The sequence below is a fragment of the Phyllobates terribilis genome, unplaced genomic scaffold (genome assembly GCF_046119375.1).
Source record: "Phyllobates terribilis strain yellow unplaced genomic scaffold, ASM4611937v1 Scaffold_2__4_contigs__length_985480577, whole genome shotgun sequence".
Classification (NCBI taxonomy): Eukaryota; Metazoa; Chordata; class Amphibia; order Anura; family Dendrobatidae; genus Phyllobates; species Phyllobates terribilis.
In genome coordinates this window covers 49,927,023-49,943,396 of record NW_027362762.1, presented here as the reverse complement: position 1 = coordinate 49,943,396, position 16,374 = coordinate 49,927,023, and the positions used below count along the sequence as shown (strand labels likewise).

The window sequence follows — 16,374 nt, the reverse complement described above, 5'->3', positions numbered from 1 at the left end:
GGGGAGCTCACTACATACAGATGTATACAGTCACCACTAGGCGGAGATCACTACATACAGATTTATACAGTCACCACTAGAGGGAGCTCACTGCATACAGATTTATACAGTCACCACTAGTGGGAGCACAATACATACAGATTTATACAGTCACCACTAGTGGGAGCTCACTACATACAGATTTATACAGTCACCACTAGTGGGAGCACAATACATACAGATTTATACAGCCACCACAAGGGGGAGCTTACTACATACAGATTTTTACAGCCACCACTAGAGGGAGCACAATACATACAGATTTATACAGCCGCCACTAGAGGGAGTTCACTACATACAGATTTATACAGCCACCACTAGAGGGAGCTCACTACATACAGATTTATACAGTCACCACTATTGGGAGATCACTACATACAGATTTATACAGCCACCACAAGGGGGAGCTCACTACATACAGATTTTTACAGCCACCACTAGAGGGAGCACAATACATACAGATTTATACAGCCGCCACTAGAGGGAGTTCACTACATACAGATTTTTACAGCCACCACTAGAGGGAGCACAATACTCACTCTCTTCCAGTCGTCTGGATTTAATTGTCGGATTAAGTCTTGGGGAACGAGTTCTTTTAGCATTTTAGGAATGTTTGGGAAGTAGGATTTGTCATCTTCATACTTGACCCTGTAGATGAGAGCAGCCAGCTGCAGGACGTCCTCCCGGGTGCACTTATGGTAACCGCGCAGGTACTTCGGAAGCTCCTGTAACAAGAGCCATACACACTATCAGTAAAGACTGGCGACAAGGAGGAACATCGTCCATCACACTCACAACCTCCCCAGTTACACCTGCATCACATCAAGTGACCACATTGTATAAACCAGGAGGACTAGGACTGCAGGAAGAACCTCACACCTGATAGTAGTGGAAAATGGAGTCAGCCATCGAGTCCTTTCCTGGAACTGTATTAGTCCACAATTTCTTCATAAAGAACACTTGATAGGTGAGAGAAGGCACAATACCTGCAAGACAAGATGGAGTCACAACACATACAGGCAGCAGGATGTATGAAACACTGAATTTAAACCATTTACTTGTACATAGTGGCAGTATTATAGTAGTTATATTCTTATACATAGGGGGCAGTATTATAGTAGTTATATTCTTGTACATAGGGGGCAGTATTATAGTAGTTATATTCTTGTACATAGGGAGCAGTATTATAGTAGTTATATTCTTGTACATAGGAAGCAGTATTATAGTAGTTATATTCCTGTACATAGGAGCAGTATTATAGTAGTTATATTCTTATACATAGGGGGCAGTATTATAGTAGTTATATTCTTGTACATAGGGGGCAGTATTATAGTAGTTATATTCTTGTACATAGGGAGCAGTATTATAGTAGTTATATTCTTGTACATAGGAAGCAGTATTATAGTAGTTATATTCTTGTACATAGGGGCAGTATTATAGTAGTTATATTCTTGTACATAGGGGCAGTATTATAGTAGTTATATTCTTGTACATAGGGGGCAGTATTATAGTAGTTATATTCTTGTACATAGGGGCAGTATTATAGTAGTTATATTCTTGTACATAGGGGGCAGTATTATAGTAGTTATATTCTTGTACATAGGGAGCAGTATTATAGTAGTTATATTCTTGTACATAGGGGGCAGTATTATAGTAGTTATATTCTTGTACATAGGGGCAGTATTATAGTAGTTATATTCTTGTACATAGGGGCAGTATTATAGTAGTTATATTCTTATACATAGGGGGCAGTATTATAGTAGTTATATTCTTGTACATAGGGGCAGTATTATAGTAGTTATATTCTTGTACATAGGGAGCAGTATTATAGTAGTTATATTCTTGTACATAGGAGCCGTATTATAGTAGTTATATTCTTGTACATAGGAGCAGTATTATAGTAGTTATATTCTTGTACATAGGAGCAGTATTATAGTAGTTATATTCTTGTACATAGGGAGCAGTATTATAGTTGTTATATTCTTGTACATAGGAGCAGTATTATAGTAGTTATATTCTTGTACATAGGAGCAGTATTATAGTAGTTATATTCTTGAACATAGGGAGCAGTATTATAGTAGTTATATTCTTATACATAGGGAGCAGTATTATAGTAGTTATATTCTTGTACATAGGAGCAGTATTATAGTAGTTATATTCTTGTACATAGGAGCAGTATTATAGTAGTTATATTCTTGTACATAGGAGCCGTATTATAGTAGTTATATTCTTGTACATAGGAGCAGTATTATAGTAGTTATATTCTTGTACATAGGAGCAGTATTATAGTAGTTATATTCTTGTACATAGGGAGCAGTATTATAGTAGTTATATTCTTGTACATAGGAGCAGTATTATAGTAGTTATATTCTTGTACATAGGAGCAATATTATAGTAGTTATATTCTTGTACATAGGGAGCAGTATTATAGTAGTTATATTCTTGTACATAGGGGCAGTATTATAGTAGTTATATTCTTGTACATAGGAGCAGTATTATAGTAGTTATATTCTTGTACATAGGAGCAGTATTATAGTAGTTATATTCTTGTACATAGGGAGCAGTATTATAGTAGTTATATTCTTGTACATAGGAGCAGTATTATAGTAGTTATATTCTTGTACATAGGGAGCAGTATTATAGTAGTTATATTCTTGTACATAGGGGGGCAGTATTATAGTAGTTATATTCTTGTACATAGGGGGCAGTATTATAGTAGTTATATTCTTGTACATAGGGGGCAGTATTATAGTAGTTATATTCTTGTACATAGGGGGCAGTATTATAGTAGTTATATTCTTGTACATAGGGGGCTGTATTATAGTAGTTATATTCTTGTACATAGGGGGCAGTATTATAGTAGTTATATTCTTGTACATAGGGGGCAGTATTATAGTAGTTATATTCTTGTACATAGGGGGCAGTATTACAGTAGTTATATTCTTGTACATAGGAGCAGTATTATAGTAGTTATATTCTTGTACATAGGAGCAGTATTATAGTAGTTATATTCTTGTACATAGGAGGCTGTATTATAGTAGTTATATTCTTGTACATAGGAGGCTGTATTATAGTAGTTATATTCTTGTACATAGGAGCAGTATTATAGTAGTTATATTCTTGCACATAGGACCAGTATTATAGTAGTTATATTCTTGTACATAGGGGGCTGTATTATAGTAGTTATATTCTTGTACATAGGAGCAGTATTATAGTAGTTATATTCTTGTACATAGGACCAGTATTATATTAGTTATATTCTTGTACATAGGAGCAGTATTATATTAGTTATATTCTTGTACATAGGGAGCAGTATTATAGTAGTTATATTCTTGTACATAGGGGGCTGTATTATAGTAGTTATATTCTTGTACATAGGGGCAGTATTATAGTAGTTATATTCTTGTACATAGGGGGCAGTATTATAGTAGTTATATTCTTGTACATAGGACCAGTATTATATTAGTTATATTCTTGTACATAGGGGGCAGTATTATAGTAGTTATATTCTTGTACATAGGACCAGTATTATATTAGTTATATTCTTGTACATAGGAGCAGTATTATATTAGTTATATTCTTGTACATAGGGAGCAGTATTATAGTAGTTATATTCTTGTACATAGGGGGCTGTATTATAGTAGTTATATTCTTGTACATAGGGGCAGTATTATAGTAGTTATATTCTTGTACATAGGGGGCAGTATTATAGTAGTTATATTCTTGTACATAGGAGCAGTATTATATTAGTTATATTCTTGTACATAGGAGCAGTATTATATTAGTTATATTCTTGTACATAGGGAGCAGTATTATAGTAGTTATATTCTTGTACATAGGGGGCAGTATTATAGAAGTTATATTCTTGTACATAGGGGCAGTATTATAGTAGTTATATTCTTGTACATAGGGGCAGTATTATAGTAGTTATATTCTTGTACATAGGGGGCAGTATTATAGTAGTTATATTCTTGTACATAGGAGCAGTATTATAGTAGTTATATTCTTGTACATAGGGGGCAGTATTATAGTAGTTATATTCTTGTACATAGGGGCAGTATTATAGTAGTTATATTCTTGTACATAGGGGGCAGTATTATAGTAGTTATATTCTTGTACATAGGGGGCAGTATTACAGTAGTTATATTCTTGTACATAGGACCAGTATTATAGTAGTTATATTCTTGTACATAGGAGCAGTATTATATTAGTTATATTCTTGTACATAGGGAGCAGTATTATAGTAGTTATATTCTTGTACATAGGGGCAGTATTATAGAAGTTATATTCTTGTACATAGGGGGCAGTATTATAGTAGTTATATTCTTGTACATAGGGGGCAGTATTATAGTAGTTATATTCTTGTACATAGGGGCAGTATTATAGTAGTTATATTCTTGTACATAGGGGGCAGTATTATAGTAGTTATATTCTTGTACATAGGGGCAGTATTATAGTAGTTATATTCTTGTACATAGGGGGGCAGTATTATAGTAGTTATATTCTTGTACATAGGGGGCAGTATTATAGTAGTTATATTCTTGTACATAGGGGGCAGTATTATAGTAGTTATATTCTTGTACATAGGGGCAGTATTATAGTAGTTATATTCTTGTACATAGGGGGGCAGTATTATAGTAGTTATATTCTTGTACATAGGGGGCAGTATTATAGTAGTTATATTCTTGTACATAGGGGGCAGTATTATAGTAGTTATATTCTTGTACATAGGGGGCAGTATTATAGTAGTTATATTCTTGTACATAGGGGGCTGTATTATAGTAGTTATATTCTTGTACATAGGGGGCAGTATTATAGTAGTTATATTCTTGTACATAGGGGGCAGTATTATAGTAGTTATATTCTTGTACATAGGGGGCAGTATTACAGTAGTTATATTCTTGTACATAGGAGCAGTATTATAGTAGTTATATTCTTGTACATAGGAGCAGTATTATAGTAGTTATATTCTTGTACATAGGAGGCTGTATTATAGTAGTTATATTCTTGTACATAGGAGGCTGTATTATAGTAGTTATATTCTTGTACATAGGAGCAGTATTATAGTAGTTATATTCTTGCACATAGGACCAGTATTATAGTAGTTATATTCTTGTACATAGGGGGCTGTATTATAGTAGTTATATTCTTGTACATAGGAGCAGTATTATAGTAGTTATATTCTTGTACATAGGACCAGTATTATATTAGTTATATTCTTGTACATAGGAGCATTATTATAGTAGTTATATTCTTGTACATAGGGGGCAGTATTATAGTAGTTATATTCTTGTACATAGGACCAGTATTATATTAGTTATATTCTTGTACATAGGGGGCAGTATTATAGTAGTTATATTCTTGTACATAGGACCAGTATTATATTAGTTATATTCTTGTACATAGGAGCAGTATTATATTAGTTATATTCTTGTACATAGGGAGCAGTATTATAGTAGTTATATTCTTGTACATAGGGGGCTGTATTATAGTAGTTATATTCTTGTACATAGGGGCAGTATTATAGTAGTTATATTCTTGTACATAGGGGGCAGTATTATAGTAGTTATATTCTTGTACATAGGAGCAGTATTATATTAGTTATATTCTTGTACATAGGAGCAGTATTATATTAGTTATATTCTTGTACATAGGGAGCAGTATTATAGTAGTTATATTCTTGTACATAGGGGGCAGTATTATAGAAGTTATATTCTTGTACATAGGGGCAGTATTATAGTAGTTATATTCTTGTACATAGGGGCAGTATTATAGTAGTTATATTCTTGTACATAGGGGGCAGTATTATAGTAGTTATATTCTTGTACATAGGAGCAGTATTATAGTAGTTATATTCTTGTACATAGGGGGCAGTATTATAGTAGTTATATTCTTGTACATAGGGGCAGTATTATAGTAGTTATATTCTTGTACATACGGGGCAGTATTATAGTAGTTATATTCTTGTACATAGGACCAGTATTATAGTAGTTATATTCTTGTACATAGGAGCAGTATTATATTAGTTATATTCTTGTACATAGGGAGCAGTATTATAGTAGTTATATTCTTGTACATAGGGGCAGTATTATAGAAGTTATATTCTTGTACATAGGGGGCAGTATTATAGTAGTTATATTCTTGTACATAGGGGCAGTATTATAGTAGTTATATTCTTGTACATAGGGGGCAGTATTATAGTAGTTATATTCTTGTACATAGGGGCAGTATTATAGTAGTTATATTCTTGTACATAGGGGGCAGTATTATAGTAGTTATATTCTTGTACATAGGGGCAGTATTATAGTAGTTATATTCTTGTACATAGAGGGCAGTATTATAGTAGTTATATTCTTGTACATAGAGGGCAGTATTATAGTAGTTATATTCTTGTACATAGGGGCAGTATTATAGTAGTTATATTCTTGTACATAGAGGGCAGTATTATAGTAGTTATATTCTTGTACATGGGGGCAGTATTATAGTAGTTATATTCTTCTACATAGAGGGCAGTATTATAGTAGTTATATTCTTGTACATAGGAGCAGTATTATAGTAGTTATATTCTTGTACATAGGGGGCAGTATTATATTAGTTATATTCTTGTACATAGGAGCAGTATTATAGTAGTTATATTCTTGTACATAGGGGCAGTATTATAGTAGTTATATTCTTGTACATAGGGGCAGTATTATAGTAGTTATATTCTTGTACATAGGGGCAGTATTATAGTAGTTATATTCTTGTAAATAGGGGGCAGTATTATAGTAGTTATATTCTTGTACATAGGGGCAGTATTATAGTAGTTATATTCTTGTACATAGGAGCAGTATTATAGTAGTTATATTCTTGTACATATGGGGCAGTATTATAGTAGTTATGTTCTTGTACATAGGGGCAGTATTATAGTAGTTATATTCTTGTACATAGGAGCAGTATTATATTAGTTATATTCTTGTACATAGGGAGCAGTATTATAGTAGTTATATTCTTGTACATAGGGGCAGTATTATAGAAGTTATATTCTTGTACATAGGGGGCAGTATTATAGTAGTTATATTCTTGTACATAGGGGCAGTATTATAGTAGTTATATTCTTGTACATAGGGGGCAGTATTATAGTAGTTATATTCTTGTACATAGGGGCAGTATTATAGTAGTTATATTCTTGTACATAGGGGGCAGTATTATAGTAGTTATATTCTTGTACATAGGGGCAGTATTATAGTAGTTATATTCTTGTACATAGAGGGCAGTATTATAGTAGTTATATTCTTGTACATAGAGGGCAGTATTATAGTAGTTATATTCTTGTACATAGGGGCAGTATTATAGTAGTTATATTCTTGTACATAGAGGGCAGTATTATAGTAGTTATATTCTTGTACATGGGGGCAGTATTATAGTAGTTATATTCTTCTACATAGAGGGCAGTATTATAGTAGTTATATTCTTGTACATAGGAGCAGTATTATAGTAGTTATATTCTTGTACATAGGGGGCAGTATTATATTAGTTATATTCTTGTACATAGGAGCAGTATTATAGTAGTTATATTCTTGTACATAGGGGCAGTATTATAGTAGTTATATTCTTGTACATAGGGGCAGTATTATAGTAGTTATATTCTTGTACATAGGGGCAGTATTATAGTAGTTATATTCTTGTAAATAGGGGGCAGTATTATAGTAGTTATATTCTTGTACATAGGGGCAGTATTATAGTAGTTATATTCTTGTACATAGGAGCAGTATTATAGTAGTTATATTCTTGTACATATGGGGCAGTATTATAGTAGTTATGTTCTTGTACATAGGGGCAGTATTATAGTAGTTATACTCTTGTACATAGGGGCAGTATTATAGTAGTTATATTCTTGTACATAGGAGCAGTATTATAGTAGTTATATTCTTGTACATAGGAGCAGTATTATAGTAGTTATATTCTTATACATAGGGGCAGTATTATAGTAGTTATATTCTTGAACATAGGAGCAGTATTATAGTAGTTATATTCTTGTACATAGGAGCAGTATTATAGTATTTATATTCTTGTACATAGGGGGCAGTATTATAGTAGTTATATTCTTGTACATAGGAGCAGTATTATAGTAGTTATATTCTTGTACATAGGAGCAGTATTATAGTAGTTATATTCTTGTACATAGGAGCAGTATTATAGTATTTACATTCTTGTACATAGGGGGCAGTATTATAGTAGTTATATTCTTGTACATAGGAGCAGTATTATAGTAGTTATATTCTTGTACATAGGAGCAGTATTATAGTAGTTATATTCTTGTACATAGGGGGCAGTATTATAGTAGTTATATTCTTGTACATAGGAGCAGTATTATAGTAGTTATATTCTTGTACATAGGAGCAGTATTATAGTAGTTATATTCTTGTACATAGGGGGCAGTATTATAGTAGTTATATTCTTGTACATAGGAACAGTATTATAGTAGTTATATTCTTGTACATAGGGGCAGTATTATAGTAGTTATATTCTTGTACATAGGGGGCAGTATTATAGTAGTTATATTCTAGTACATAAGGGGCAGTATTATAGTAGTTATATTCTTGTACACAGGGGCAGTATTATAGTAATTATATTCTTGTACATAGGGGCAGTATTATAGTAGTTATATTCTTGTACATAGTGGCAGTATTATAGTAGTTATATTCCTGTACATAGGAGCAGTATTATAGTAGTTATATTCTTGTACATAGGAGCAGTATTATAGTAGTTACATTCTAGTACATAGGGGGCAGTATTATAGTAGTTATATTCTTGTACATAGGGGGCAGTATTATAGTAATTATAGTCTTGTACATAGGGGCAGTATTATAATAGTTATATTCTTGTACATAGGGGGCAGTATTATAGTAGTTATATTGTTGTACATAGGAGCAGTATTATAGTAGTTATATACCTGTACATAGGGGGCAGTATTATAGTAGTTATATTCTAGTACATAGGGGGCAGTATTATAGTAGTTATAATGTTGTACATAGGAGCAGTATTATAGTAGTTATATTCTTGTACATAGGAGCAGTATTATAGTAGTTATATTCTAGTCCATAGGGGCAATATTATAGTAGTTATATTCTTGTAGATAGTGGCAGTATTATAGTAGCTATATTCTTGTACATAGGAGCAGTATTAAAGTTGTTATATACTTGTGCATAGGGGGCAGTATTATAGTAGATATATTCTAGTACATAGGGGGCAGTATTATAGTAGTGATATTCTTGTACACAGGGGCAGTATTATAGTAGTTATATTCTTGTACACAGGGGCAGTATTATAGTAGCTATATTCTTGTACATAGGAGCAGTATTATAGTAGTTATATTCTTGTACATAGGAGCAGTATTATAGAAGTTATATTCTTGTACATAGGGGCAGTATTATAGTAGTTATATTCTTGTACATAGGGGCAGTATTATAGTAGTTATATTCTAGTACATAGTGGCAGTATTATTGTAGTTATATTCTTGTACATAGGAGCAGTATTATAGTAGTTATATTCTACATAGGAGCAGAATTATAGTAGTTACATTCTAGTACATAGGGGGCAGTTTTATAGTAGTTTTTTCTTGTACATAGGGGCAGTATTATAGTAATTATATTCTTGTACATTGTGGCAGTGTTATAGTAGTTATATTCTCGTACATAGGATCAGTATTATAGTAGTTATATTCTTGTACATAGGGGGCAGTATTATAGTAGTTATATTCTTGTACACAGGGGGCAGTATTTTAGTAGTTATATTCTTGTACATAGAGGGCAGTATTATAGTAGTTATATTCTTGTACATAGGGGGCAGTATTATAGTAGTTATATTCTTGTACATAGAGGGCAGTATTATAGTAGTTATATTCTTGTACATAGGGGCAGTATTATAGTAGTTATATTCTTGTACATAGAGGGCAGTATTATAGTAGTTATATTCTTGTACATAGGGGCAGTATTATAGTAGTTATATTCTTGTACATAGGAGCAGTATTATAGTAGATATATTCTTGTACATAGGGGGCAGTATTATAGTAGTTATATTCTTGTACATAGGGGGCAGTATTATAGTAGATATATTCTTGTACATAGGAGCAGTATTATAGTAGTTATATTCTTGTACATAGGGAGCAGTATTATAGTAGATATATTCTTGTACATAGGGGGCAGTATTATAGTAGATATATTCTTGAACATAGGAGCAGTATTATAGTAGTTATATTCTTGTACATAGGGGGCAGTATTATAGTAGATATATTCTTGTACATAGGGAGCAGTATTATAGTAGATATATTCTTGTACATAGGGGGCAGTATTATAGTAGTTATATTCTTGTACATAGGGGGCAGTATTATAGTAGATATATTCTTGTACATAGGAGCAGTATTATAGCAGTTATATTCTTGTACATAGGAGCAGTATTATAGTAGTTATATTCTTGTACATAGGGGGCAGTATTATAGTAGTTATATTCTTGTATATAGGGGGCAGTATTATAGTAGTTATATTCTTGTACATAGGAGCAGTATTATAGTAGTTATATTCTTGTACATAGGGAGCAGTATTATAGTAGTTATATTCTTGTACATAGGAGCAGTATTATAGTAGTTATATTCTTGTACATAGAGGCAGTGTTATAGTAGTTATATTCTTGTACATAGAGGGCAGTATTATAGTAGTTATATACTTGTACATAAGAGCAGTATTATAGTAGTTATATTCTTGTACATAGGGGGCAGTATTATAGTAGTTATATACTTGTACATAGGAGCAGTATTGTAGTAGTTATATTCTTGTACATAGGGACAGTATTATAGTAGTTATATTATTGTACATAGGGGGCAGTATTATAGTAGTTATATACTTGTACATAAGAGCAGTATTATAGTAGTTATATTCTTGTACATAGGGACAGTATTATAGTAGTTATATTCTTGTACATAGGGGGCAGTATTATAGTAGTTATATACTTGTACATAAGAGCAGTATTATAGTAGTTATATACTTGTACATAGGAGCAGTATTGTAGTAGTTATATTCTTGTACATAGAGGGCAGTATTATAGTAGTTATATACTTGTACATAAGAGCAGTATTATAGTAGTTATATTCTTGTACATAGGGGGCAGTATTATAGTAGTTATATTCTTGTACATAGGGGCAGTATTATAGTAGTTATATTCTTGTACATAGGGGCAGTATTATAGTAGTTATATTCTTGTACATAGGAGCAGTATTATAGTAGTTATATTCTTGTACATAGGGGCAGTATTATAGTAGTTATATTCTTGTACATAGGGGCAGTATTATAGTAGTTATATTCTTGTAAATAGGGGGCAGTATTATAGTAGTTATATTCTTGTACATAGGGGCAGTATTATAGTAGTTATATTCTTGTACATAGGGGCAGTATTATAGTAGTTATATTCTTGTACATAGGAGCAGTATTATAGTAGTTATATTCTTGTACATATGGGGCAGTATTATTGTAGTTATATTCTTGTACATAGGGGCACTATTATAGTAGTTATACTCTTGTACATAGGGGCAGTATTATAGTAGTTATATTCTTGTACATAGGAGCAGTATTATAGTAGTTATATTCTTGTACATAGGAGCAGTATTATAGTAGTTATATTCTTATACATAGGGGGCAGTATTATAGTAGTTATATTCTTGTACATAGGAGCAGTATTATAGTATTTATATTCTTGTACATAGGGGGCAGTATTATAGTAGTTATATTCTAGTACATAAGGGGCAGTATTATAGTAGTTATATTCTTGTACACAGGGGCAGTATTATAGTAATTATATTCTTGTACATAGGGGCAGTATTATAGTAGTTATATTCTTGTACATAGTTGCAGTATTATAGTAGTTATATTCCTGTACATAGGAGCAGTATTATAGTAGTTATATTCTTGTACATAGGAGCAGTATTATAGTAGTTACATTCTAGTACATAGGGGGCAGTATTATAGTAGTTATATTCTTGTACATAGGGGGCAGTATTATAGTAATTATAGTCTTGTACATAGGGGCAGTATTATAATAGTTATATTCTTGTACATAGGGGGCAGTATTATAGTAGTTATATTGTTGTACATAGGAGCAGTATTATAGTAGTTATATACTTGTACATAGGGGGCAGTATTATAGTAGTTATATTCTAGTACATAGGGGGCAGTATTATAGTAGTTATAATGTTGTACATAGGAGCAGTATTATAGTAGTTATATTCTTGTACATAGGAGCAGTATTATAGTAGTTATATTCTAGTACATAGGGGCAATATTATAGTAGTTATATTCTTGTAGATAGTGGCAGTATTATAGTAGCTATATTCTTGTACATAGGAGCAGTATTAAAGTTGTTATATACTTGTGCATAGGGGGCAGTATTATAGTAGATATATTCTAGTACATAGGGGGCAGTATTATAGTAGTGATATTCTTGTACACAGGGGCAGTATTATAGTAGTTATATTCTTGTACACAGGGGCAGTATTATAGTAGCTATATTCTTGTACATAGGAGCAGTATTATAGTAGTTATATTCTTGTACATAGGAGCAGTATTATAGTAGTTATATTCTTGTACATAGGGGCAGTATTATAGTAGTTATATTCTTGTACATAGTGGCAGTATTATTGTAGTTATATTCTTGTACATAGGAGCAGTATTATAGTAGTTATATTCTACATAGGAGCAGAATTATAGTAGTTACATTCTAGTACATAGGGGGCAGTTTTATAGTAGTTTTTTCTTGTACATAGGGGCAGTATTATAGTAATTATATTCTTGTACATAGTGGCAGTGTTATAGTAGTTATATTCTCGTACATAGGATCAGTATTATAGTAGTTATATTCTTGTACATAGGGGGCAGTATTATAGTAGTTATATTCTTGTACATAGGGGCAGTATTATAGTAGTTATATTCTTGTACATAGAGGGCAGTATTATAGTAGTTATATTCTTGTACATAGGGGGCAGTATTATAGTAGTTATATTCTTGTACATAGAGGGCAGTATTATAGTAGTTATATTCTTGTACATAGGGGCAGTATTATAGTAGTTATATTCTTGTACATAGAGGGCAGTATTATAGTAGATATATTCTTGTACATAGAGGGCAGTATTATAGTAGTTATATTCTTGTACATAGGGGCAGTATTATAGTAGTTATATTCTTGTACATAGGAGCAGTATTATAGTAGTTATATTCTTGTACATAGGGAGCAGTATTATAGTAGATATATTCTTGTACATAGGGGGCAGTATTATAGTAGTTATATTCTTGTATATAGGGGGCAGTATTATAGTAGTTATATTCTTGTACATAGGAGCAGTATTATAGTAGTTATATTCTTGTACATAGGGGGCAGTATTATAGTAGTTATATTCTTGTACATAGGAACAGTATTATAGTAGTTATATTCTTGTACATAGGAGCAGTATTATAGTATTTATATTCTTGTACATAGGGGGCAGTATTATAGTTACATTCTTGTACATAGGAGCAGTATTATAGTAGTTATATTCTTGTACATAGGGGGCAGTATTATAGTAGTTATATTCTTGTACATAGGAGTAGTATTATAGTAGTTATATTCTTGTACATAGGGGCAGTATTATAGTAGTTATATTCTTGTACATAGGGGCAGTATTATAGTAGTTATATTCTTGTACATAGTGGCAGTATTATAGTAATTATATTCTTGTACATAGTGGCAGTGTTATAGTAGTTATATTCTTGTACATAGGATCAGTATTATAGTAGTTATATTCTTGTACATAGGGGGCAGTATTATAGTAGTTATATTCTTGTACATAGGGGGCAGTATTATAGTAGTTATATTCTTGTACATAGAGGGCAGTATTATAGTAGTTATATTCTTGTACATAGAGGGCAGTATTATAGTAGTTATATTCTTGTACATAGGAGCAGTATTATAGTAGATATATTCTTGTACATAGGGGGCAGTATTATAGTAGTTATATTCTTGTACATAGGGGGCAGTATTATAGTAGTTATATTCTTGTACATAGGGGGCAGTATTATAGTAGTTATATTCTTGTACATAGGAGCAGTATTATAGTATTTATATTCTTGTACATAGGGGGCAGTATTATAGTTACATTCTTGTACATAGGGAGCAGTATTAAAGTAGTTATATTCTTGTACATAGGAGCAGTATTATAGTAGTTATATTCTTGTACATAGGGGCAGTATTATAGTAGTTATATTCTTGTACATAGGGGCAGTATTATAGTAGTTATATTCTTGTAAATAGGGGGCAGTATTATAGTAGTTATATTCTTGTACATAGGGGCAGTATTATAGTAGTTATATTCTTGAACATAGGAGCAGTATTATAGTAGTTATATTCTTGTACATAGGAGCAGTATTATAGTATTTATATTCTTGTACATAGGGGGCAGTATTATAGTAGTTATATTCTTGTACATAGGAGCAGTATTATAGTAGTTATATTCTTGTACATAGGAGCAGTATTATAGTAGTTATATTCTTGTACATAGGAGCAGTATTATAGTATTTATATTCTTGTACATAGGGGGCAGTATTATAGTTACATTCTTGTACATAGGAGCAGTATTATAGTAGTTATATTCTTGAACATAGGAGCAGTATTATAGTAGTTATATTCTTGTACATAGGGGGCAGTATTATAGTAGTTATATTCTTGTACATAGGAGCAGTATTATAGTAGATATATTCTTGTACATAGGGGGCAGTATTATAGTAGTTATATTCTTGTACATAGGAGCAGTATTATAGTAGATATATTCTTGTACATATGGGGCAGTATTATAGTAGTTATATTCTTGTACATAGGAGCAGTATTATAGTAGTTATATTCTTGTACATAGGAGCAGTATTATAGTAGTTATATTCTTCTACATAGGGGGCAGTATTATAGTAGTTATATTCTTGTACATAGGGGGCAGTATTATAGTAGATATATTCTTGTACATAGGAGCAGTATTATAGCAGTTATATTCTTGTACATAGGAGCAGTATTATAGTAGTTATATTCTTGTACATAGGGGGCAGTATTATAGTAGTTATATTCTTGTATATAGGGGGCAGTATTATAGTAGTTATATTCTTGTACATAGGAGCAGTATTATAGTAGTTATATTCTTGTAAATAGGGAGCAGTATTATAGTAGTTATATTCTTGTACATAGGAGCAGTATTATAGTAGTTATATTCTTGTACATAGAGGCAGTGTTATAGTAGTTATATTCTTGTACATAGAGGGCAGTATTATAGTAGTTATATACTTGTACATAAGAGCAGTATTATAGTAGTTATATTCTTGTACATAGGGGGCAGTATTATAGTAGTTATATACTTGTACATAGGAGCAGTATTGTAGTAGTTATATTCTTGTACATAGGGACAGTATTATAGTAGTTATATTCTGGTACATAGAGGGCAGTATTATAGTAGTTATATACTTGTACATAAGAGCAGTATTATAGTAGTTATATTCTTGTACATAGGGGGCAGTATTATAGTAGTTATATTCTTGTACATAGGGACAGTATTATAGTAGTTATATTCTTGTACATAGGGGGCAGTATTATAGTAGTTATATACTTGTACATAAGAGCAGTATTATAGTAGTTATATACTTGTGCATAGGAGCAGTATTGTAGTAGTTATATTCTTGTACATAGAGGGCAGTATTATAGTAGTTATATACTTGTACATAAGAGCAGTATTATAGTAGTTATATTCTTGTACATAGGGGCAGTATTATAGTAGTTATATTCTTGTACATAGGGGCAGTATTATAGTAGTTATATTCTTGTACATAGGAGCAGTATTATAGTAGTTATATTCTTGTACATAGGGGCAGTATTATAGTAGTTATATTCTTGTACATAGGGGCAGTATTATAGTAGTTATATTCTTGTACATAGGGGCAGTATTATAGTAGTTATATTCTTGTACATAGGGGCAGTATTATAGTAGTTATATTCTTGTACATAGTGGCAGTGTTATAGAAGTTATATTCTTGTACATAGGAGCAGTATTATGGTAGTTATTTACTTGTACACAGGGGCAGTATTATAGTAGTTATATTCTTGTATATAGGGGCAGTATTATAGTAGTTATATTCTTGTATATAGGGGCAGTATTATAGTAATTATATTCTTGTACATAGGGGCAGTATTATAGTAGTTATATTCTTGTACATAGTGGCAGTATTATAGTAGTTATATTCTTGTACATAGGAGCAGTATTATAGTAGTTATATTCTTGTACATAGGGAGCAGTATTAT

At 31.7% G+C, this 16,374-nt stretch overlaps 1 protein-coding gene across 5 annotated transcripts in view; it reads right to left on the bottom strand.

The window, feature by feature from the left end:
• Window positions 1-16,374, bottom strand: part of MYO7A (myosin VIIA) — a 454,077-nt gene that overhangs the window by 24,194 nt on the left and 413,509 nt on the right. For all 5 annotated transcript variants that reach the window (XM_073661638.1, XM_073661622.1, XM_073661633.1 and 2 more), the window contains 2 exons: window positions 919-1,025; window positions 579-764 (listed from right to left, as the gene is read on the bottom strand). In XM_073661638.1, the coding sequence (XP_073517739.1) occupies window positions 579-764; window positions 919-1,025 (293 nt within the window). The remainder of the gene's footprint in view (window positions 1-578; window positions 765-918; window positions 1,026-16,374) is intronic.